Source organism: Schistocerca americana, chromosome 10, assembly GCF_021461395.2.
Source record: "Schistocerca americana isolate TAMUIC-IGC-003095 chromosome 10, iqSchAmer2.1, whole genome shotgun sequence".
NCBI lineage: Eukaryota > Metazoa > Arthropoda > Insecta > Orthoptera > Acrididae > Schistocerca > Schistocerca americana.
Window position 1 is genome coordinate 191525489 of NC_060128.1, and position 26651 is coordinate 191552139.

Below are 26651 nucleotides of genomic sequence, written 5' to 3' on the forward strand. Positions count from 1 at the left end.
CGCAGTGCCGTAGGGGACCGCACCGCCACTTCCCAGCAAATTAGGGACACTGTTGCTCCTGGGGTATCGGCGAGGACCATTCGCAACCGTCTCCATGAAGCTGGGCTACGGTCCTGCACACCGTTAGGCCGTCTTCCGCTCACGCCCCAACATCGTGCAGCCCGCCTCCAGTGGTGTCGCGACAGGCGTGAATGGAGGGACGAATGGAGACGTGTCGTCTTCAGCGATGAGAGTCGCTTCTGCCTTGGTGCCAATGATGGTCGTATGCGTGTTTGGCGCCGTGCAGGTGAGCGCCACAATCAGGACTGCATACGACCGAGGCACACAGGGCCAACACCCGGCATCATGGTGTGGGGAGCGATCTCCTACACTGGCCGTACACCACTGGTGATCGTCGAGGGGACACTGAATAGTGCACGGTACATCCAAACCGTCATCGAACCCATCGTTCTACCATTCCTAGACCGGCAAGGGAACTTGCTGTTCCAACAGGACAATGCACGTCCGCATGTATCCCGTGCCACCCAACGTGCTCTAGAAGGTGTAAGTCAACTACCCTGGCCAGCAAGATCTCCGGATCTGTCCCCCATTGAGCATGTTTGGGACTGGATGAAGCGTCGTCTCACGCGGTCTGCACGTCCAGCACGAACGCTGGTCCAACTGAGGCGCCAGGTGGAAATGGCATGGCAAGCCGTTCCACAGGACTACATCCAGCATCTATACGATCGTCTCCATGGGAGAATAGCAGCCTGCATTGCTGCGAAAGATGGATATACACTGTACTAGTGCCGGCATTGTGCATGCTCTGTTGCCTGTGTCTATGTGCCTGTGGTTCTGTCAGTGTGATCATGTGATGATCTGACCCCAGGAATGTGTCAATAAAGTTTCCCCTTCCTGGGACAATGAATTCACGGTGTTCTTATTTCAATTTCCAGGAGTGTAGATTCACCTCAGAATTGCTTAAATAAAGGGAGACCATTGATGTTTATCTTAGGTTGAGCTACCTATAGTAATATGTTTGTTGAAAGTAAATTCACGATACATTGATATAGCAAAATAAATGTCACTATCCCTTACAGCATCTTTTGCAGAAGAACCATTTCAAAGTCAAGGGTTTTTTTTCTCTTTTTTCCGCGCAGAATTTTGAATACTATGTACTGTAACCTGCAAGGAAGGAAGCTAATTTTCTCGTTCTCCTGCGAAGGATTCATACAGGGTGCATTATCCCACTATCAGTGTGATGTTATTCCTGTTTTCTCAGTTTTCTCGTGCAGATGCCAAAATCCCCGTATGGTTTACAGCGGAAAGGGAACGCGTCCAGGACGGGTTGCCTTCCGTGAAGCGACCGGTGAATTGTACCTGTTCCTAAGGAGCTTTATTGACAGAAGACGAGTTCCGTGTCTGCAATAAACTATACGCCTAGCCAGTTGTAGTTCTCTGGTGCAATAAAACGAATTTTGAAAGTTATGTGTTTCCGTTGTGCAGTTAGCGATTCATATGTAAACTAGCTTCGCCCGCTTAGATTATATGATATGCACAGACTCTTTTTTTTTTTTTTTCTTTCAGTCGAATTTTCATATTGTTCACAAATCGCAGCATCTTCTGAACCATTACACACTAATTAAGGCCAAAGAAGCAATGTCTTTTTCCGAATGTGTTCGTAACCAAAAAGCTATTCTGTTACCTAAAGTGAAAGGTTTGTGTTAATCATGCCTTTTGCGTTCTTGTGGTGAGAGTTCCACAGAAACTATCCTCCCCTAATACATATTTCTTTACGTATAACAGACCGCCCCCCGGCACCTGAGTGGTTAGCGCGACAGACTGTCAGTCCTAAGGGCTCGGGTTCGATTCCCGCCTGCGTCGGAGATTTTCTCCGCTCGGGGACTGGGTGTTGTGTTGTCCTAATCATCATTATTTCATCCCCATGGACGCGCAATTCGCCGAAGTGGCGTCAAATCGAACGGTCTACACGACGGGAGATTCTATTCACACGACATTTACATATAACCGAGAGGCGAAATATTAATTTTTATAACTTCAGTTTTAACATTTTTTTAACGTAGCAACATACTTCACTAAAAATGTTTGTCCTCTGTTTCACTTTCTGAGGTGCTGAATTTCGAAAAACAGTTAATACAAATTTTTTATTATTTCTGATTGAGAAACCAGACACCAGTTTGAGTACTTCTGGCTACAAAATTGTCCTGATAAGGACATATTTTCAAAAAGCTTTTCATCCCTCATTTCACGCCTTTAGGAGAGGAATTTCGAACAGTCAGTTCCTAAACTGTGTCTAAAGCATCGGTTCCACATCCTCTCGGTCAATGAACTAGTCAGACCCTGTTTCACCTCCTTAGGGATTGGATTTCCAAAACCGCTGAAATATTTAATATTTTATTTGTAACCGAGAAGTCAAAAACCAAGTGTCATTACGTGGCTTTAAAAATACTTTAGTTGTTCTTTAAAAATAATTTATTTTCAAAAGAAAAAACGCTGTTTCTCCCCCCACAGGGGTAAAACAATGCTGCAACATATATTTGTTTATTTCTGACGGAGAAACCAAGTACCAATTTACGTAGACCAAACTTGAAAACTGTCTTAATAGCAACATATTTTCAAAAAATCTTTCATCGCCTATTTCACCCTCTCACGGGTGGAATTTTGAAAAATCTCTTCTTAAATGACGCCTGCGTTATAAGATCAACACCCTCTCCATATTTCATGATTCTATACGTAGCGGTTTCGGTTGGGCGATGGAGAATCAGTCACTTATAAGGTCTTCAGAAATTCCCGCTCCAAATTTCTAGGATCTGTAGAGGGGAGCGAGTACATGATATTTTCAATAGGAACTCGTGTACGTAAACGTACTGTTTAAATTCTACGAAGGTTTCAGTTCAGATGTTTAACTCGTCCACTTGTGTTTGAGGAACTGAATTAGGCGAGATGCAGTGCAGTTATTAGGTAACAATTCGAAAGGAAACATCCATTTATCACTTAAGCAAATTTGTGTGTATTAACACTGAAACATTACGTATTTACATTACTCCAAAATAAAAAAAATAACCCAGCACACTTTATGTACGGGAAGTACTGATGCGTTACAACAGGGGCTCGATGCGGCGACCACCCACGCTGTTACAGACACTGTACCTACGAAGCGTGTTCTGGTACACAGTCACCATCCCACCTGGCGTCTCTTCAGTTTCCAGTGCAGCGGCCGAAACTCGTGCCAGCATGTCTTTGTCTGTCTGTCTCTGCAGGAGTTGTAATATTATTTGGATTTCCGTCGTATGAAAGCTGTGAGTACCCTTGGAAAGGCATTCACCTATCTGTATATTAAATGATCAACTTATGAGATGAGACCTATTCTTTGAAAGACATTTGTTTTATATCATTTACGTAACTGTAAAGATGCGCATCTAGCGCGGACGCTAATACATCGATTGCGCAGTCGAAGAAACATTTTAACAGAAGCTGAACTGATCGTTCCGCTTCGCTCTAAATCAGGGGTCTCCAAACTACGGCCCGCGGTCCGAAACCGACCCGCGTTAGCTGGCCGGACATCCCCGGTATCCGGTCCACCCAATATTTGAGGTAATACCTGTACTGCCAACAATTGAGTTTCGAGGCCTATCGCGACCAATAAACCGCGACATTGGCTCTGCTACTCGCTACAAGACTGCGTAACTAAACTTATTGTTGCGCCGCTTGAAATAAAAATGCGTTGACATACTGTACCTCTGTTACGTCTTGCAGTAATAGTGAACAATGATTTTGAGATTTCGTTAACTTTGCAGGACGCTTTCGTGAAGAATGTGCAGTGACATACTTTTTTGTCGGTGAAATTCGCCAGAGTAAAATACGCCAGAATTTCGGCCAGGTACGTCCATCAATCAAAATTATGTAATTAAATAAAAATCGTAGTTCATTTCAGTGCTAGCTATTCCCACAACCTTAGATTTTTGCGATTTCATCTTTCCTTTAGCCTTACATTACGATGATCGTGGAGTGCTAGGGTGCTTTAATCCCACTAGGTAGATCTTGGCCCCTATGACTTGGTGGAGGAGTCAATGTGGCTTGCGGACTAAAAAGTTTGGAGACCCCTGGTCTAAATAAAACATGACAGTAAAAACCTTTGTAGGTCTTTAGATTTTATCGTACTTTTGCTTGTAATGTGAAAACGTAAAGAAGGTCGTCTTCAAGCCATAAAAGTGAGCGGTCTTGCCAGCGTGCAGACAACAGTTATTAATAAAATTCGAGTAATTTATGTTCGATACTCCAAACCGGCAAGTTATTGTTATGTAGGTGTTGAACGGTGCAAGAATTGTCTCGAAGGAAGGAGAAAAGTAATGACTGTAATTTGCGACAGAAACGTGAACCAAGGAGCTAGCACAGGGCAGGCTGAAATCTGATCGCACCATACAGTTAGAAAAGTACTTATGTAAGCTATACTGTCTATAAATAAGCCCTAATTACTTGTTAGAATTATTTGAATATATTTAGTGTTTACCAGATTTCTTATTCTATTCTTTTACTTTTTTTTTTTTTACCTCCATGCCGTATTATTTTTATAAATGCCAAACTGCCTTTACTACAGCAGAGAATACAGCGGCATCTTGGTCGTAGACAGGAGGCCGCTCCTCGTCTTCTATACAACTCATAGCCGCCCCATTTATTAATGATTTCATTTTTAAATGCAATTATTTTTATTGTTCATTGTTAAAGGTCCCTTAAGTAATTATAAAATTCATACTGATTACGTAAAGAAATCCGGGTTTTTCTTTTCCGAATAATAGAAGTCTTTGCGTAATCAAAAAACTAGCCACCTTCTGACAACGATCAGGAGCCGACCAGAAGACGGACGTTTCGGCCGCTTTCGTGTTTCCTGTGGCAAAGCTGTGCCAAACTGGGAACACGACATTCTAGTATGAAACACAATATATATACAAATATCAGGTTAAAACTGCAAAACTTGAAATATTTTTTTCTCTTTTATCATACTAGAGAGTCTCGTAAAGTAAACTTTGCATACGACCGCACAAATGGTAGTCCAGACGAATTAAAATCGGCGATCGCTGCGGCCACGCGAGTGGACCCCCTCGACCTAAAATATCTGCTGAGATGCGGGAAGTGAGATGATGCACCACGATCGTGAAACCACACTTCCTGGTGGACAGCCACAGGCCCAGTTTCCAAGAACGGAGCCACTACGTTTTCTAGCAAGATCACTTGTACAGGACCCGTTAGCTTGAGTGGAAGCAGACCTTGATTCATTACGCATCTGATTTCAAACCGTCATAGTTTCTTGTTCAAAATATTACTTATCCGCTCCCCTCTACAAGTCCTAGAAGTTTGTAATAGGAATTTTGGAACACCCTGTCTACAGACGTAGAGAAAGAAGCGAATACTTAGCTGATAGCTGGAACAGAAAAGTTTCCTTACCTATGGTGTCCGGTTTGGAAGCCTGCAGGTGCATGTAGCCCATCTCCTGCAGTACCAGGTTGAAGAAGTTCTTCCAGTAGGGGAAGGCCTTGCGCGCGTACCGGCGCTCCACGAACAGCGTCGGCCAGAAGCCGCCGATCGTGGCCTTGATCCTGGCCTTCAGGCTGTCTGCAGAGCACATGTTGACGTGCAGTCCCAGTATGCTGCAACGCGCACACGAGAATCAGTTACTACCGCCAAATACTGGCCGATACAAACGTTAGTAGCTATAAATACACACGATTATTTAGGACTATTTCTAATAATCACAGGTACAGCAATTTCGAAAGAAGGCTGGTGTTGACAGGTGTGAATATTACCGAACATCAGTTCAATAAGTCATGGTTGCAAAATACTAAGACGAATTCTTCACAGGAGAAAGGAAAAGCTGGTAGAAGCCGACCTGGGGGAAGATCCGTTGCGATTCCGCGGGTACGTAAGAATACCCGAGGCAGTACTAAATCTACGGCTTATCTTGAAAGACAGGTTAAGCAAAGACGAACCTGCTTTTAAAAGCATTTATAGACATAGAGAAAGCTTTTGAGAATGTTGCCTGGAACACTCTCTTTGAAATTCTGAAGGTAGCAGGAGTAAAATCCCTGGAGCGAAAGGCTATTTACAACTTGTACAGAAACCACACTATAGTTCTACGAGTCGAAGGGCATGAAACGGAAGCAGTGCGTCAAGAACGGAGTGAGACAGGGTTGCGACTTGTCCCCGATGTTATTCAATCAGTATTGAGCAAGCAATAAAGGAAACCAAAGAAGCCTTTGGAGTAGGAATTAAAGTTCAGGGAGAAGAAATAAAAACTTCGAGGTTTGCAGATAACATGGTAATTCTATCAGACCGAGCGAGGTGGCACAGTGGTTAGACACTGGACTCGCATTCGGGAGGACGACGGTTCAATCCCGCGTCCGGCCATCCTGATTTAGGTTTTCCGTGATTTTCCCAAATCGCTCCAGGCAAATGCCGGGATGGTTCCTTTCAAAGGGCACGGCCGACTTCCTTCCCCGTCCTTCCCTAATCCGATGAGACCGATGACCTCGCTGTCTGGTCTCCTTCCCCGAAACAACCAACCAATTCTATCAGAGAGAGCAAAGGATCTGAAAGAGAAGTTGATCGGAATGGACAGTGCCTTGGAAGGAAGTTACGAGAAAAACATAAACAAAAACGAAATAGGGATAATCGAACGTAGTCGAATTAAATCAGGCGATGCTGAGGGAATTGTATTAGGAAAAGAAACATTTAAGGTAGTAGATGAGGTTTGCTATTGTGCCAGCAAAATAACTCATGATGGCTGAAGTAGGGAAGATATAAAAATGTAGACTGGCGATAGTAAGGAAATCGTCGCTGAAGAAAAGAGATTTTTAACATAAAATGCCGATTTAAGTATTAGGAAGTCTTCTCTTAAAGTATTTGTATGGAGCTTAGTCATGTATGGACGTGAAACATGGACTACACACATTTTAGACAAGATGAGAATAGACGGTTTTGAAATGTGGTGCTACAGAAGAATGCCGAAGATTACATGGGTAGATCATGCAATCAATGGGCAGGTACAGAATAGAATTTGTAGTGCTATCTGACTAAAAGACTGGATCAATTGGTAGGATACATTCTGAGACATCAAGGAATCACACATTTACTTTTGAAGGGAAGTGTCTGTGTGTGTGTGGGGGGGGGGGGGGGGGGGTGGGCAATGGGGGTAAAACTTGTAGAAGGAGACGAAGAAATGAATACAGTAAGAAGATTCAAAAGTATGTGTGTTGCCATAGTTATTCGAAGATGAAGAGACTTGCACAGAATAAGTAGCATGGAGATCCACATCAAATCAGTGCAAAAAGTTGATTTCTCAAACTGGGGAACAATCAAGAATGGGGTGCCGCAAGGTTCAGTCTTGGGTCGTCTGCTGTTATTAATATATATTAATGACTTGCCATTGTATATTCACGAAGATGCAAAGCTGGTACTTTTTGCCGATGATACAAGTATAGCAATCAAACCCAACAGACAAGAATTAACTGGTGAAACTGTAAATGATGTTTTTCAGAAAATCATTAAGTGGTTCTCTGCAAATGGGCTCTCATTAAACTTTGACGAAACACAGTATATACAGTTCCACACAGTAAATGGAATGACACCATTAATAAATACAGACTTCGATCAGAATTCGGTAGCTAAGGTAGAATATTCAAAATATTGAGAAGGGAACTAAATGCAATGAACACTGGGGTCGGATACCTACAAAAGGCCATTGTTCACATCGCGACACAAAACTGTACGCCTTGAATGGACAAAAAATGGACGTCAGCCCACTAAACCGTTTAACCCCTTGAGTGTTGAGGGGTAGTTCAAGCGAGGGGTAGTTCTGTGCTGTTTTGGGAGTGTTTTTCGCATTGTCACCAGGAAACACTCACACTGGTTACAATGAACGCACACCACGATGTTTATTTCAAGGTTCTTGAGTGTCTACTGTTATCATTTCGTGTACACGCTTGCGTGGCCGAAGGAGCATTACATCGTACTTCTTAATAACACTGGTACTGCTATTTCGTATTTATTCGCCGAAACCAGGTCGTGACACATGCATGGCGACATACGGAAGTTCGGATCCGGCCGTGATTCGTGCGCGGTTAGCCAGCGTGGTCAAGCGGTCCTCTCACGTAAAGCGGGAACTCCAGGTTCGATTTCCGGTCAGGCTGTAAAGTCTATGTCATGAAATTGAACGGACTAAAAAGACAAAATACCATTACAAATAGTTGGGAAATCCATGGAGTAAAACAGAATTAAAAGTATATTGGACTGTGGGTCCTCGTCTTACATTACGAGGACCCACAGTCCAATATACTTTTAATTCTGTTTTACTCTATGGATTTCCCAACTATTTGTGATGGTATTTTGTCTTTTTAGTCCGTTCAATTTCATGACATAGACTTTAAAACCTGATGATGAAAGCATTGTCTCTTGAAACGCGTTGTTAAAATATAAGAATCGCAGTTGAAAGCTAACAGTGATAACCAGTATAACCTCGACTCCATAATGGATTATATTAAAAGCTTACAGACATTGATAAATATCAACGGGGACAGTTGAAAGTATGTGTCCCGACCGGGACTCGAAGCCCGGATCTCCTGCTTACATGGAAGATGCTCTGCCGAACTGAGATATCGAGGACACAGGGACTTACGTCTGGCACTGGTAGCTGAGTGGTCAGCGTGACAGACTGTCAATCCTAAGGACCCGGGTTCGGTTCCCGGCTGGGTCGGAGATTTTCTCCGCCCAGGGACTGGGTGTTGTGTTGTCCTAATCATTATCATTTCATCCCCATCGACGCGCAGGTCGCCGAAGTGGCGTCAAATCGAAAGACCTGCACCAGGCGAACGGTCTACCCGACGGGAGGCCCTAGCCACACGACATTTCCACGTCTGGCACACTCTACATAAGACATACATTTCCGACTTACTGTCGACCTACTTTCGGACATGACCGAAAGAACAGATACCATCTTCATATAGTTAAGGCTTACCGGCCAATGATCTTTTTCAGTGTGGATGCACTCACCTTGTTCAAACTCTTACGGGAATCGGTAGATTAACTGCCCCCAGTAATGAGTATAGTGTGCAGGGGCACTACCCATGTAGTGTGTGGACAGTAAGTTCGGAATGTGGGTCTCACGGGAAAAGTGCCGGAGAAAAGTCCCTGCAGTCGCACTACCCTTCGTGTCCTCGGTGGCTCAGTCGGATAGAGCGACTGACATGCAAGCAGGAGGCCCCGGGTTTGAGGCCCGGTCGGGGCACACATTTTCACCTGTCCCCGCTGATAATTATCAACGCCTGTGAGCAGCTAAAGGTCTGGATCTCATTGTAATTTCATTCACTGTCCAGAATTTACGTCAAACCAATCGCGAACAATTGTGGCTCGGTGACATGGCGCCATTAAAATGAAGTCCGTGAATGGCTGCAAATAGTCTCCAAGTAGCCGGACACAAACATTTACCTTAAATGATCGGTTCATTTGGATCAGAGGACCAACTGTCTTCTATGTAAACACAGCCTACACCATTGTGGAGCAACCACGAGGTTGCAGAGTGCCTTGTTGGCAACCTGGGTCGATGGTTTCGTGGGATCTGCGCCACACTCGAACCCTGCCATCAACTCCTACCAACTGAAACCAGGACTCACGTGACCAGCCCACGGTTCCTGAGCCGATACGGTCACGAGTCCAGAGGCCACTGTAGTGTTTGGTGGAGGTGGACACGAAGCATGACATGGCTTTTCATCAGTTGATATTCGATGAAAGGAAGTGCTCCATACAGCTTTTTGCATCTTCTCTAAATTGCCACAGTTATCTCTAACGCCCTTCTCATAATATTCCTGTAATTCATCAATTACTTTGCTGTTAGTCTTCCAGCATATTTCATTGTCTTGCCATCAGACAGTTTTGTGTTAGATTGCTTTTTAGGTTACACAGACATGTTCGCAACATTTTTTTGACATGTGCTACACACTCACGTTTTTGTATAGGAACATTATATGGCTTACTGTTTTGTATTACAATGAAAGCGTTGCCGTCTTCATCACCTAAATAATTTCACATATCTGACACCTCTCTCCTTCTGCGAACGCTGGAAAATGTTAACTGCTCCTTTTACTTCCACTCCTCCACTTGTGCCACCATAACTTTTCATACACTGCTGCTTATGAAGTAATCTGTTCTTCTGATTCACTGTACAACCTTGGAAGTACTTACTGAGAACTTCAAAATCCAAAACTTTTCTAGTGTCAATACTTATTGCAGATGTAAAACCATTCTTAGAACTAAACCCACGCGTTTGCCAGGATCCATTTACAGCAATGCTCATGTCTGTGTCACCCTCATTTTGTTCAACAGCTTCTAAAGTAGCCGCAACCACTGAATCTTCAGCCACAGCATTTGCAGAGTCCTCAATTGCTGTTACGTATTACGTATACCCAGAAGGTGGTTTTGGCAAATTCAACACAGTGCAGAGAACTTTACCAGCCCTCGCACCTTCACTAATGCTTCTAAGGCCACAGAACAGTCTCACGTTAGTATCATACAATTCATTACCTGAACACTCTGATGAAGCATGAAACGCTTTTTCGTTTTTGCACTTCTGACATTTAATAATTAATTTAGACACAATACCTATTCTAGCTCCAACATCCTCATAAATTTCACTTCACCGCCAAAAAGACAGTAAGAGACATCTTCAGAAAGAACTTGTTCAAGGATTTGCAGATCAATAATGACGTTGTCCACAATATCATTACTTTTACCACTGTCACCCTTTTCCAAAGTTACTTTCCTTTTCGATGCACCGGGGGGCGTTGTCACTCCAGAAACATTATCGTGGTTTCCTTCACTGCTAGCACACGTGTTTTCAAGTACTTCTGAAGAAAATGCAGGTCTCACATATCTGTTACCCGCAAATTTGCGTTTTTTGAAGTTGCTTAAACGCTTAGTCATTTTATTTACGTATAAAAAGCAATAGAAGTTAACACTGCAAAAATAGCCGATAATCACACTACTTTCAGCGAAAACTAGTATCAGAAACAAAGGACTGATTTGTTTATTCGTAATGCCTACTTCTGAGACGTTGCAGTAGGGACAAAACAAAGCAATTCACAGCCTTCTAGACTGTATAATTCCCAAGATATGACTGCTCAACTGTGGCAGTATATGCGTAGCCGCGAAATTTGACAGTCACACGTCAACATTCAAAATATTATTTGAACGCCTCACAACTGTCTGATTGTAATGTATTATATACCAAAATGTTCAGGAAAGTCCAAAGTACATTATGGAGTACATAACAGAAAATGTCAAATTTCAACGATTTTCACGTACAATGTTCCCTTAACTCTGCGTAGTTGCTTGGTACGATGTTGTTGTGTTTGCTTAAAGCGTGTTTATGTGTTCCTTGCATACGCTGTACCTTGCTTGTCAGTTAAGGGTATGACGGACCTAGCAGTAGGTCGTGAGTGGACGATGGGGTTTACCAATGCAGAAAAAGCCAACATGCGTATGGTGTATGGAGAGTGTAGGAAGAATACAATTCGTTCTTGTACGATGTATACGAAAAGCTATCCCAATAGACATCAGCCATCTAGGCAGTTATTTTTCAACCTCTTCAACCAGTTACCTGAAAGTGATTGTGTAACATATAGACACTGTAACAGAAGGAAACAAGTGGTGAGAGCAGAGGGGGAAATTAACGTTCTTGCTGCTCTTGCAGTTGCTCCACACGTTAGCTGCCACACAACCACATGAGGAAGTGGTAAGAGTCAGGCAAGTGTCGTATGCATTCTCCATTGATATAGGTTCTATCCCTACCACATCACTACAAGAAAATATGAAAATTGCGTTAACTTCCATGGGCATTAAGACAATATACTTCAGATATATCATGTATATTGTTTGGTGATGAAAACACATTTACCAGTAATGGCCACGTAAACAGCCGAAACATGCACTGTTGGTTTGCCAGCAATCCCAGCAATCCCTGTGGCTGCATCTGGTTGAATGTCAGCATCCACGGAGTGTAACGTGTGGTGTGGGCTAGTGAATCATCAACTCATGTCTGTGTTTCATGAATGGCACGCTGAACACATGTAAGTATCGCAGCCTCCTAACAGACCATTTTCCGTGGGTGCTAGAAGATGATCCTCTGCAGATTAGAAGGAACATGTGGTACTAGCATGACGTCTGTCCAGTCCTTAGTTCACAAAGTACAACTGCATGTCTTCAGGAATTGTTTCCAAATCGTTGGTTTGGAAGCAGAGGACCTGTACCTTGGCAGGCCTGTTTCCCAGATGTGATGCTTGTAGACTTTTTCCTGCAGTGAAAGCTGACAGATGCTGTCTAGAAGAACATAGCAGCTGCACACGACGATATGCAATGATACATTACTGCAGCCTGCTCACACTGCTGCCGGTGGCCATTTTGAACGCAACCTGTGGTGGTCACTTGTCTGGTTCTTAGTCAGGATAAATACTGTATACACATGTGGTGTTCTTCAGTGTGTGCTACTACAGGTATGTACAACTCTTGGTATATCTCATAAGCGACACACAGTAGAATACTACTATAAACACCAATTTCTGTTAAATTTACCCTACTTTTAGTCTGTTAATGTCAATATCCATTGTTAAATTTAAAAAAGTGTATGTTTGCTTTTAAAAATACACTGTCTAGTTATTATTACAATCTATTGTTTGGCTAACAATAGGAGCCCCTGACTACCAAGCATTTCTGTAAAAACTGTACTTCAGTAGCACTTTCCATTCCGCAATATCTGCAGTGGACATTTTAAGTGATTCTTCTTGTATATTCTAAGTGAACAACACATTCGATAGGCAATCGTTTTCGGAAATTACCGTCATCCTGACTCAGTGACAACTAGATGCTACACTACCCGCAGCACTGTGGACTGCATCCAGGTATGATGCCTCTGCAAGACAGCTGGTGTGTCCCGTCTGAGGCTATTGCTAGCTGACGTCAACTGACTTAGTGGGGACCTCGGTTTACAGTCCGCATTTGGATACTTTGCACACCACTTGCACTACAAGCCACTGGCCGGTCTCCGCATTTGCACCTAAAGGAGCGACTGTCCTACAAAGGCGGTAGGTAGCCACAACAGCACGCTCGGCGTCAGCAGTGCTGACACAGTCCGGCAGTGCTGAGTCACTGACTCTGCCTGTGGGTGCTGACCCGAGCAAGCGCTGCCCCCCCCCCCCCACACACACACACAATGCCCACTCTGCTGTGCCACTGACTCTCACTGCTAAATGAAACCTGTTATTATTTCCACTGACTTATGGTTGTGTGACGTCAGAGGACCTGGTTCTCCCTACCTGCTGCCCTGTCTATTAACCTGCATCAACAGTGTGGCCTTTTTCAAGGTCAGTAACACTCGGGGCGTTCCTGACCCCACTAAACTATTATCAGCACTAGAGGTGATGTTGCATAGTGTTCGAGCAATGTCTTCTGTGAGGACTGACTTCTTGTCCTATGTGTTTTTTTTCTTATATGTGTGACACTTGGGGCGCAAGTTTTGTATTTCCACAAGTTCAATAATCATGACAGATACACATAGTAGAAAATTTAGTCATCAACAATATATTCTTCTTCACTACTTACAACATTCTTCTAACGTCAGGCTAACTTTTTGTTCCTGCGACTGTAGAAATCGTGTGATTTTGAGACGAAGAACACGTCAAGCCATGTTTGGTGCGCAATCCTGCATGGAAAGGATGGGCCTCGAATGTTGTTTGACAGAGAGTGGAAAGGTGAAACTCTGAGGTCGCAAGATCAGGTGAATGAAATTGGTATGGAAGGGACACCCCTGCTCAACTCCTGTATAGCCTAGCAGGATACAGTGGAGTAGCACTTCACACAGACTTCCTGGTCGTTCTTCTGCATTGCATCTCTGCTCGACGTCTCAGTTGGTGACAATAAATGTCAGGAGTGATAGTTACATCTCGGGGAAGAAATTAGTCAAACACCACACACAACATCGTTGTTCCACCACATGCATGAGATTATTTTTTGTGGATGTGTGCAGGTTTTTGTATGAGGAGTTGCTGCTTTTGCCTCAGTCACTGTTCTTTTTCATTATCTTAACGTAAAGACACCATTTCTGGTCACCAGTAGCGATGAGAAATAGGAATGGTCGATGTTGTTCATGATCAAATTGAGGAAGAACAAGCAAAGGTACACACCTGGCCACCCACTGAGTTTTGTGATTTTGGCTTGGAGCATGTATTACCTGCACACCTGACTTTTGAACGTTCCCCACTGGGTGCAAATGTTGTTATATGGAGGAATTATCACAGTTCATCATATCTGGTTGGTTGATTTGGAGGAAGGAACCAAACAGAGAGGTCATCAGTCCCATTGGATTACGGAAGGATGGGGAACGAAGTCGGCCGTACCCTTTCAAAGGAACTATCCCAGCATTTTCCTGAAGCGATTTATGGAAAGAATGGAAAACCTAAATTAGGGTGGGTAGAAGTGGGTTTGAACTGTTGTCCTCCTGAATGTGAGTCCAGTGTGCTAACCACTGCACCACCTCACTCGGTATAACATCTTCCAGTTCTCAAGTACACTGACATGGATCATTGTAGATTAATCCTGGATGTTCAGAGTCACAACGAGCGATGTGGCACAGTGTTTAGCCTACTAGCCTTGCATTCGGGAGGACAATGGTTCAAACCTGAGTCCAGCCATCCTGATTTAACTTTTCCGTGATTTCCCTAAATCACTTCCGGCTAATTCTGGGATGGTTCCTTTGAATGGACATGGCCAATTTCCTTCTCCAGCCTTCCCAAACTCGAGCTGGTGCTCCCTCTCTAATGATCTCTTCGTAGATGGGATATTAAGCACTAATCTTCTCCTCCCCCATTCAGGGTCGCTAAATTCAAAACGAACCTACTTAAAACGAGGAAAGCATTTTCTTGAGGTGGCCTGTCCAGTGGCATTATTCCCACACAGGGCGCAAATTGTTCTTATTGCATCTGTTTCTGTCTGAATTCAAACAGGAGAATATGTCGGCAGTGTTCCAATTTCTCTACTTGGTGGTGCATTTTCTAGCGACCACAGTTCCACTCACTTTCTTCAGACGACAAAATGACAGTATTTAAACTCAGGCACCAACAGATGACAGTCGGTAAATAAACCCATAGCAACTGTAAGACCAACATGCATAATATAAACACTCTGAACTTATGCTCAAACCTGAAACCTTGTACGAGAGAGGGATCGAGTTGCACATCTCTATGCATTGGTAAAATATTTGTGGCAGTACTCACTAGCTAGGGAAGTATTTCGCCAGAGCAGTCCCGACGGCAGACCCCCAGTCTCCACCCTGGACATAGAACTTGTTGTGGCCCAGTCGCTCCATGAGCTTCTTCATGACGGCCGCCATCTGCACGGTACCGAAACCGGGTTTGGCCGCCCCCTGCGAGAAGCCATACCCGGGCAGGGAAGGGGCCACCACCTCGAAGACGAATCCCTCGCCCTTCCTGGGTGTGGTGAGCAGCGGCAACAGCGAGTAGAACTCCCTGACGGAGCCCGGCCAGCCGTGGAGCAGTAGCAGCGGCACCACCACTGTGCCCTGAGGGACCTCGGCTGGCTTCACATGGATGAAGTGCAGCTCCAGGCCGCTAACCGTCGTCTTGAACTGCGGGAACTGGTTCAGGAACTTCTCGCGCTCCCTCCAGTCATACTGCGTCCGCCAGAACTCCACCACCTCCTTCAGGTACTCAGAGTTGAAGCCGTACTCGAAGCCGACCCCTTCCAATGGCGGTGTCAACTTCGGCGTGGATTTCAGTTTCTCGTGCAAGTCTTGAATCACCTACATACCGAAAGTTATATTATTACAGTAATGCAGCAATCTATACACGAATATCACTGTTACAATGTGTATGTGAAGAACCCAAGGTTTCCAGAATGAAATTTTCACTCTGCAGTGGAGTGCACGTTGTAATGAAACTTATTGGCAAATTAAAACTGTGTGGCGGACTGAGATTCGAAGGCCAGACCCAAGATCCCAAGGTTTGCAGACATTACACGTGCTCCAGAATCATACACTCTAGAATAACCATGCAGTGCATGGCAGCGGGTACATTGCATCACTGTTACCTGTTGCCTTTCATGTTCCACTCAGAAATGGGGCGAGGGGAAAACGACTGTCTGTATGCTTCTATACAAGCCCCAGTATCTCTTTTCTTCTTTTTTCAGTCCTTGTATGATATGTATATAGATGGCAGTAGAATCTTTCTGCAGATTGTCGCAGTAGCTCGATCCCTAAACTTTCTCAGTAGCTTATGAAAAAGCGTTCCCAGTTCGCAAATCACTAGTAATGTACGAAAAGTTATGCTAGACAGAGACTCGATCCCGGATTTTCAGTTTTACCGCTTCGGCTGTCCGTGCAGGAATCACGGCCAGAGATTAACTTCCATATGTCACAACCTGCACTCATACATTACGTATATACCTGTCCAGGAGGGACATATGTACATTTGAGTCAAGGACCTGTTATCAGCGAATAAATACGAAAAGACAGTACCCGTGTTATTAAGAAGTGCGATGCAATGTTCGTTTGGACTCCCATGAGCGCATACGAATGGACAACACTTGGCACCAAAGAATTTTTAAAGAAACGTCTTGGAGCGAGTTAATGGTGACCTGTGTGTTTCCTGGTCATGTTCTGATAAACACAAAACATCACGGAATCACCCCATGCTCGAACCACCCCCGTCACACACTATGGCCAGACGCTAACTTTCGTATGTCCTAGCATCCAGGGTATTTCGTTTCTCAGTGGTTTCCCAAAACGAACTTTGTCTTGCAACCAGGGATCCCCACTGAACTTCAATATTCTGGAACAGTATTGCAGGTTAAATCGTCATGTTGATAAAAATTATTCATTGTAAAAAAAAAAAAATTAGAACTAAATGTGGTCTCCACATTTGTACATCTTGCAGGTATCAGTTTAAACCATTAAACCACAACGTCAGAGTACATTTATTCACTGATGAAATTAGTTGTCAACAATCCATCGCATTTTGAGTGTAACACACAGCCAACAATATAATGCTAGAAGGAAAAAGATCTTTACAGTCCTCTAGTGAAACTTTGGCGCAGAAATAAATGGGGAACAAACCTATAGAGGCTAAAAATTCCATTGCATTATACACAGCTGTATTACTTTATTTCTATTAAAGAGAATCGACTTCGGCCGTGAATCTATGTTTGGGTCATCTCTACTGAAAGACAATAACCAGGTAATAGGTACATACAATTATTATACAAAGCGCCTATGAACCATTGGTCATCATGTGTACAAACATTACATGCAAAGAGCCACATGTTCATACAAGATAATATTTACAAAAAGTATTTAGCTTTGCATTGCAAAATTGCAGTAAATAATGAAAGTCTCAAAATGTCCCATTCCTATACCAGCTGCCCATCAGTAACAGTGATACCTTACAAACATCTAACACGACTTACTCTCTAACTTTCAACTGTGTTCCCCAAAGAACTTCTGACACAGGCTCAAGATGTAAAGATTTATGGCTACAGATGTATTCAGCCTACTGCCATATCAAATATTTCATAATGCTCTAAAATTAGAGCTGTTTATTACTTGAACCACACTTTACATTGATTATTTTTTCGTTATTTAGCGTTAGTTACACAATGGGATCATTCTAAAATATTCATTAAAACAATTAAACCTTAAAAGTTAAATTCATACTATAATAATAACACATACAAATGTAGTAAAATTAACAAAAAGACAATGCGTACAAACACACCCTTCATCAAAGCTGTTCAGCAGCTCCTACACAAAATATACCTGGAATTCTCTTTGAGAAACTAATTTATTTCTTGATAAAAGTCATTGTTGAATAATAATAGTCAGTAAAAAGCTGGAAAATAATCAGCATCCAGCGACAAAGAAAAGGTGTCCATAGTTGCCATACATTTTCCTAACCGGATCTACTATATATAATACAGCTTCTCTCTCTCTCTCTCTCTCTCTCTCTGTGTGTGTGTGTGTGTGTGTTGAGCTTCTCACTACACGTTTCTCCGTCTCATAACCAATCCAGTCTCCTTTTTACTCCATTTTTACATTTACTGTAAGGGTTTCGTGGATGACAACCAAAGGTGTCCTGCTATGAAATGAAATGGTACCCCAGACCGTCACTCTTGCCTGTCGAGCTGAATGGTGGTCCACGGTCAGGTTGGTATCCCAGCGCTGCCTTGGGCGTCGCCAGACACGTCCTGGCTGTTCATCATCAGGTCTCAGTTCCAAGCGCGACTTAAGACGATTGCAGACCGAACGTGGCCAACACCACGGCAAACGTGTTTGTGGGTGTACAGAGGTCAATGGTAATCAGCAAAATGGGCGCTGCGAGGCTCCTCTTAATGGTCGTTGTGGTCACTGAAGCACCAGTTACACGTCGGATCTATGGTAATGACGAATCTGGAGCTCTAAGTACCTGTCTGACGACTGCTCGGTTCTCCCGTCCTGTGGTGTCTCTAGGTCGACTGCTTTCTTCTTGACGCCGTGTTTGGCCGTGGTTCACTTGTCTTCCATGTTCGAGTCGATAACTTCTGATCACCATAAGGGAGGATCGCCGTACTGTGCGCCAAGCACACTGTAGTGCCTCTACATCTGTGCCTGCCACCTGAGACCAAGTAACACGTTCTGTGTCATCCTGAACCATTGGTTGGAGACTAGCAGCGGGCTATGGGATTACCGTCCCACACGTGGGTTGCCGGTGACACAGCACCAGACACGGCTGCGTTGGAAAGCTGTCGTGACCACTGCTGAGGAATGGGGTCACACTGTGTTCAGCGATGAGTCGTGGTTCTACGTCACTCCAAGAGTCGGCGAGTATTTCGGCCACCTGGGGAGAGGGCCCATGGTTACAACGCTTTGGAGAGGCCCAGTGGTGTTAGCAGACATCCTGTACCCTCATGTGCAGCCTCTCATGTGACAGTACTATGATACCATTTTCCAACAGGACAATGCTCCTCCACACGTCGTACGTGTCTCTATGAAATGTCTGCGCAGTGTTTAGGTATTACTGCTATCAGGAAGGTCCCAGTATCCGTTCCCTGTTCGAGGTGTGTGGGACCGCCTTGGATGTGAACTGTCCCAGTGACATCGAGGACCAGTTACTACAGTTGTGGGGCACCTCGCCTCCGACAGGGATACAAAGGTTTTGTGGCACCCTTACTAACCGAATTGGTGTGTGCTTCTGGGTCACAGGGGTGGGATATCATGTTGATAAGTCGGCTCATGTTGCCAACTCGTTCTAAATTTGACTCGAGTCTGTAACCAGTGAAGTAGCATGACACTCCATCTCAATCTGTGAGTTTCATTTTGTGGTGTCACCGCCAGACACCACACTTGCTAGGTGGTAGCCTTTAAATAGGCCGCGGTCCGTTAAGTATACTTCGGACCCGCGTATCGCCACTATCAGTGATTGCAGACCGAGCGCCGCCACACGGCAGGTCTAGAGAGACTCCCTAGCACTCGCCTCAGTTGTACAGCCGACTTTGCTACCGATGGTTCACTGTCTACATACGCTCTCATTTGCAGAGACGACAGTTTAGCATAGCCTTCAGCTACGTCATTTGCTACGACCTAGCAAGGCGCCATATTCAGTTACTATGAATGTATTCTGAACAGATAATATTGTGAATCATGTACCGTCAAGAGCGACGTTCATCATTAATGGATTAAAGTTAAGTATCAAACTAATTACGTCCGCTTTCTGAATTCTCATTCCTTGTCATGTTCCAGACCTCACGTCAGTATAGTTCTTCCCTCCTCACGCCAGCCTGCGTGAGCTAAAAAGCGTGCATTTCGGTCTCCATTCGTAACACAACACACTTGTTTTCCACCTCACTTTCCCTGTGCTTCACTATTTTTTGTCCGGCAGTGTGTCTGCGACTTCATTCACATATGTTCTAATGCAACAAAACCAAATTCGCATTGTAAAATAAATAGTTGCATTCACGGATTAAAATGGAGAGTTACTTTTCATGTTGTTGATACAATATTTCCACCGAGCGAGGCAGCGCAGTGGTTAGCACACGACTCACATTTGGGAGGACGACGGTTCATATCCGCATCTGGCCATCTTGATTTAGGTTTCCCGTGATTTCCCTTAATCGCTTCACGCAAGTGCCCGGGATGGTTCCTTTGAAAGGGCACGGCCGACTTCCTTCCCCATCCTTCCCTAATCCGATGGTTTGGTCCGCTCCCGCCAACCAACCAACCAGCAAGCAAGTATATTTTCTTCCTGAATGGCTCAACGGAAGCGCCCGATTCCACCCGTCTGCTTTGGCCCATGACGCAAGGGTGTGTGGTGTGTGACGTCAAAACGGAGCGGAGTTCGAGTTGTTTGTGTTTGTAGAAGTTCCCTTGTTGAGTTTGATGCCCCCCCCCTCTCACTCTCTCTCTCTCTCTCTCTCTCTCTCTCTCTCTCTCTCTCTCTCTCTCTCTCTCTCTCTCTCTGTGTGTGTGTGTGTGTGTGTGTGTGTGTGTGTGTGTGTGTGTGTGTGTGTGTGTGAGGTGGCCGACCGCAGTTCAGCGCCGACATTTGTTGGTGGTAAGTGATTGTTTTTTTGGGTCTATTTTTCTCGAGTTGTAATTTTTTGTGTATTGAATGTGTTTTAATTCATCTATGGATATTTAACTTCTGAAATTTTGAGGTGTTGTGGTTTTGGTTTTGTTTTTCTTAGTTGTAGGTGGTGGTTTTTTCGTATCAATAGTTATAGTTGACATATATAGGTCAAAGCATTGGCGGCCGAAGACTCCCGGCATAAGAAGTCAGCCTCATTCTGCCAACGGCCTTGTCAAAGAGGGCGGAGAAGCGGATGAGGTTCAGGGGTGGGAAATTGCCCCTAAAGGCGGAAGAATCAGCAATGATCAACGACATGAGGATGCAGAAGGCAATGGAAACCACTGCATTAAAGACACGTAACGTGTATCCACAGGACATGTAGCCTGTAATTGAAGAAGTGTCGTGATGATCTCTCCATTGGCAAAAGATTCCGGAATAGTCCCCCATTCGGATCTCCGGGAGCGGACTGCCAAGGGGGAGGTTACCATGAGAAAAAGATTGAATAATCAACGAAAGGATAACGTTCTACGAGTCGGGGCGTGGAATATCAGAAGCTTGAACGTGGTAGGGAAACTAGAAAATCTGAAAAGGGAAATGCAAAGGCTCAATCTAGATATAGTAGGAGTCAGTGAAGTGAAGTGGAAGGAAGACAAGGATTTCTGGTCAGATGAGTATCGGGTAATATCAACAGCAGCAGAAAATGGTATAACAGGTGTAGGATTCGTTATGAATAGGAAGGTAGGGCAGAGGGTGTGTTACTGTGAACAGTTCAGTGACCGGGTTGTTCTAATCAGAATCGACAGCAGATCAACACCGACAACGATAGTTCAGGTGTACATGCCGACGTCGCAGGCTGAAGATGAACAGATAGAGAAAGTGTATGACGATATTGAAAGGGTAATGCAGTATGTAAAGGGAGACGAAGATCTAATAGTCATGGGCGACTGGAATGCAGTTGTAGGGGAAGGAGTAGAAGAAAAGGTTACAGGAGAATATGGGCTTGGAATGAAAGAGGAGAAAGACTAATTGAGTTCTGTAACAAGTTTCAGCTAGTAATAGCGAATACCCTGTTCAAGAATCACAAGAGGAGGAGGTATACTTGGAAAAGGCCGGGAGATACGGGAAGATTTCAATTAGATTACATCATGGTCAGACAGAGATTCCGAAATCAGACACTGGACTGTAAGGCGTACCCAGGAGCAGATATAGACTCAGATCACAATATAGTAGTGATGAAGAGTAGGCTGAAGTTCAAGACATTAGTCAGGAAGAATCAATACGCAAAGAAGTGGGATACGGCAGTACTAAGGAATGACGAGATACGTTTGAAGTTCTCTAACGCTATAGATACAGCAATAAGGAATAGCGCAGTAAGCAGTACAGTTGAAGAGGAATGGACATCTCTAAAAAGGGCCATCACAAAAGTTGGGAAGGAAAACATAGGTACAAAGAAGGTAGCTGCGAAGAAACCATGGGTAACAGAAGAAATACTTCAGTTGATTGATGAAAGGAGGAAGTACAAACATGTTCCGGGAAAATCAGGAATACATAAATACAAGTCGCTGCGAAATGAAATAGATATGAAGTGCAGGGAAGCTAAGACGAAATGGCTGCAGGAAAAATGTGAAGACATCGAAAAAGATATGATTGTCGGAAGGACAGACTCAGCATACAGGAAAGTCAAAACAACCTTTGGTGACATGAAAAGCAACGGTGGTAACATTAAGAGTGCAACGGGAATTCCACTGTTAAATGCAGAGGAGAGAGCAGATAGGTGGAAAGAATACATTGAAAGCCTCTATGAGGGTGAAGATTTGTCTGATGTGATAGAAGATGAAACAAGAGTCGATTTAGAAGAGATAGGGGATCCAATATTAGAATCGGAATTTAAAAGAGCTTTGGAGGACTTACGGTCAAATAAGGCAGAAGGGATAGATAACATTCCATCAGAATTTCTAAAATCATTGGGGAAAGTGGCAACAAAACGACTATTCACGTTGGTGTGTAGAATATGTGAGTCTGGCGACATACCATCTGACGTTCGGAAAAGCATCATCCACACAATTCCGAAGACGGCAAGAGCTGACAAGTGCGAGAATTATCGCACAATCAGCTTAGCAGCTCATGCATCGAAGCTGCTTACAAGAATAATATACAGAAGAATGGAAAAGAAAATTGAGAATGCGCTAGGTGAAGATCAGTTTGGCTTTAGGAAAAGTAAAGGGACGAGAGAGGCAATTCTGACGTTACGGCTAATAATGGAAGCAAGGCTAAAGAAAAATCAAGACACTTTCATAGGATTTGTCGACCTGAAAAACCATTCGACAATATAAAATGGTGCAAGCTGTTCGAGATTCTGAAAAAAGTAGGGGTAAGCTATAGGGAGAGACGGGTCATATACAATATGTACAACAACCAAGAGGGAATAATAAGAGTGGACGATCAAGAACGAAGTGCTCGTATTAAGAAGGGTGTAAGACAAGGCTGTAGCCTTTCGTCCCTACTCTTCAATCTGTACATCGAGGAAGCAATGATGGAAATAAAAGAAAGGTTCAGGAGTGGAATTAATGTACAAGGTGAAAGGATATCAATGATACGATTCGCTGATGACATTTCTATCCTGAGTGAAAGTGAAGAAGAATTAAATGATCTACTGAACGGAATGAACAGTCTAATGAGTACACAGTATGGTTTGAGAGTAAATCGGAGAAAGACGAAGGTAATGAGAAGTAGTAGAAATGAGAACAGCGAGACACTTAACATCAGGATTGATGGTCACGGAGTCAGTGAAGTTACGGCATTCTGCTACCTAGGCAGTAAAATAACCAATGACGGAAGGAGCAAGGAGGACATCAAAAGCAGACTCGCTGTGGCAAAAAAGGCATTTCTGGCCAAGAGAAGTCTACTAATATCAAATACCGGCCTTAATTTGAGGAAGAAATTTCTGAGGATGTACGTCTGGAGTACAGCATTGTATGGTAGTGTAACATGGACTGTGGGAAAACCGGAACAGAAGAGAATAGAAGCATTTGAGATGTGGTGCTATAGACAAATGTTGAAAATTAGGTGGACTGATAAGGTAAGGAATGAGGGGGTTCTATGCAGAATCGGAGAGGAAAGGAATATGTGGAAAACACTGATAAGGAGAAGGGACAGGATGATAGGACATCTGCTAAGACATGAGGGAATGACTTCCATGGTACTAGAGGGAGCTGTAGAGGGCAAACACTGTAGAGGAAGACAGAGATTGGAATACGTCAAGCAAATAATTGAGGACGTAGGTTGCAAGTGCTACTCTGAGATGAAGAGGTTAGCACAGGAAAGGAATTCGTGGCGGGCCGCATCAAACCAGTCAGTAGACTGATAACCAAAAAAAAATATATATAGGTCAAAGGAAACGACCGATTCCAAGTTTTGTAGTTTTATATGTAGGTACTGGTGGTTTGGTATCGTGAGCTGTGGTCAAGAGTAATGTCTGATTCCAATTTTCGTAGATTTTGCTGTTGGTGTTGGTGTTTTTGTATCGTCAGCAGCAGTTGACCTATATAGGTCAAGGGAAGTGTCAGATTCCTGTAGATTTTGTAATTGTTTTTTTGTTCGTAATTTTGTGTGTTTTGTGATAGTGGTGTCTTTTTTTACTGTTGTCCCCTCCCTAAAACCCCCCAATTTCCCGCGGCTTCCCCATTAGTTTGATTGCATTTTTGGAGGGAGATGCTGTTGTCTTATTTATTCTTATTTTCGTGTTTGTTGCCATGTGTATATAGCGACATCATAGGCGCCATATTACAGACGCTTAGAATAGCCATTTCTCCCATACTGATGACGTCATGGATCAAAGCAGACGGGTGGAATCAGACAATTCCGTAATCCCTCCTGAATATCACCTTGGTGCTAGTACCAGCGGTATTCACTAAATTTTAATGCTCAATTCGAAAAAAACAAACAAGATGGGACCACCAGTCTTGATGGCGATATTGCTCCTTCTCTCCATATTCATCTCTCAGTGCGACGCGATACGTTTTTCCGAACGATACATTACTGACCGTTGACCTTGCTGGTACAAGTCTACATTTTCGCTGTTTGGTAAAACATCCACCTCGAATTAATTACGCAACTTTACCCTTTTCAAGTGATACGTCAAAGTTCATGACTACCCCCTTTTAACTGGATGTGTGACTGGGCAAAGAGTACGCCTTAAGTGCTATTCCTGTTGAAGTACGTGGCAGTTACTTCCAGAACTCCACGGAAACGCCTCCCCTTGCTGGTGACCACCCGCTGCTCGCCACTTACGCTGTCCGGGACGTCGATGGAGAAGGGCCGGACGGATTCATCCACCTGTCTGGGCTCCCCGGGCCCCCACCACGCGTCCTCCAGCTTCCGCTGACTGAACGGCTCCTCTTCTGGAGCCGTCAGCCTCTTCCAGACGAACACCGCCAGAATGGCGGCCAACACCAGCACCAGCACCATCTCGCAGCAGCACATGAGAGCGGGCAGCGGTCGCTCAGCTGCAACGAGTAACAAAGCAATCCACGCGTGAGAGACAGCCATTACATCTACAACTACATTCGTACACTGCAAGCCAACTTCCTGTGTGCCGTGGAGGCTACTTCGTGTCTCAGTGCCACTCCACCCTATCATGTTCCAGACGCGAAAGGCACGCTATAAGAATGATGGTTGCTAAGGCTCTGGACAATTTGTCAAAGGCATTTGATTGTCTGAACCGCAACATCCTTTTAAATAAATTAGAATTCTATGGTGTCACGGGCAGCGCTGCAAAATGGTTCAAGTCATACCTCGCTAACAGGAAACAAAGGGTGTCAGTGCAAGGGACTAGTGAATTAAGTCATCAGTCACCATCAGAATGGGAAGAAATTACATGTGGTGTCCCACAAGGATCCATCTTAGGCCTATTGCTTTTTCTTGTGTACATTAATGATCTCTCATCAGTTACACTGCCAGAAGCAGAGTTCGTTTCGTTTGCAGATGACACATGTATTGCAATAAATAGTATGTCGAGCGTAGCTCTAGAAAGATCTGCTAATGATATTTTCATGGATATTAATAAATGGTTTAAAGCCAACTCACTGACATTAAACTTCGAAAAGACTCACTATATGCAATTGTGAACCTGTAAGAGGTTTCCACCCAGCATATGCATAAAGTATGAAGAAGAGCAGATAGACGCGGTTGACAGTCTTAAATTCTTGGGATTACAACTTGATAATGAATTCAGTTGGGAGGAGCACACCACAGAACTGCAGAAACGCCTTAACAAATCTGTATTTGCAATTCGAGTGTTAGCAAACATAGGCGACATAAAAATGAAAAAGCTTGCATACTTTGCCTACTTCCATTCCATAATGTCATATGGTATAATATTTTGGGGTAACTCTTCAAGTCAAACAGAAGTTTTCAGAGTCAAAATGCGTGTAATACGTATTATTTGTGGAGTAAATTCAGGGAGGTCCTGTAGAAACCTCTTCAAAGAACTGGGCATACTAACTACTGCCTCTCAGCATATTTACTCCTTAATGAAATTTGTCCTAAGTAATATATCTCTTTTTCCAACAAACAGCTCAGTTCATACATACAATACCAGGAACATAACTGATCTGGACGAGGACTTAAAAGCACTTTAGTTCAAAAAGGGGATCACTACTCAGGAATACTCATCTTCAATAGTTTGCCAGCAAACAAACAAAAATTAGTTACAAATAAAGATCAGTTTAAAAGGAGCCTGAAAGACTTACTACTGGCCAACTCCTTCTACTCCATTGACGAATTTTTTAATAGAAACAAATGATGTATTTTATATACTCATAATATTAGTATTGTTACTTCAGCTTTAAAAAAATTGGCATGTTCCACATCCACGATGATCTCCTCAGCACGGATATATGGAACGAAAAACTTATCTAATCTAATCTCTAATCCCGATGTTACCTTCATGGTCTTTACGCGACATAAAAGGTATCGGAAGGTATGTACTGGTTGACTCTC

The 26651-nt window shown here is 43.7% G+C and overlaps 1 protein-coding gene across 1 annotated transcript in view; it reads right to left on the reverse strand.

Annotated features, from left to right (window-relative positions):
- Positions 1-26651, reverse strand: part of LOC124552446 (juvenile hormone epoxide hydrolase 1-like) — a 78541-nt gene that overhangs the window by 14997 nt on the left and 36893 nt on the right. Inside the window, exons 2-4 of the mRNA XM_047126724.1 lie at positions 24942-25156; positions 15312-15856; positions 5443-5645 (exon numbers count right to left, since the gene is read on the reverse strand). Coding sequence (XP_046982680.1) covers positions 5443-5645; positions 15312-15856; positions 24942-25133 — 940 coding nt within the window. The 5' untranslated portion in view covers positions 25134-25156. The remainder of the gene's footprint in view (positions 1-5442; positions 5646-15311; positions 15857-24941; positions 25157-26651) is intronic.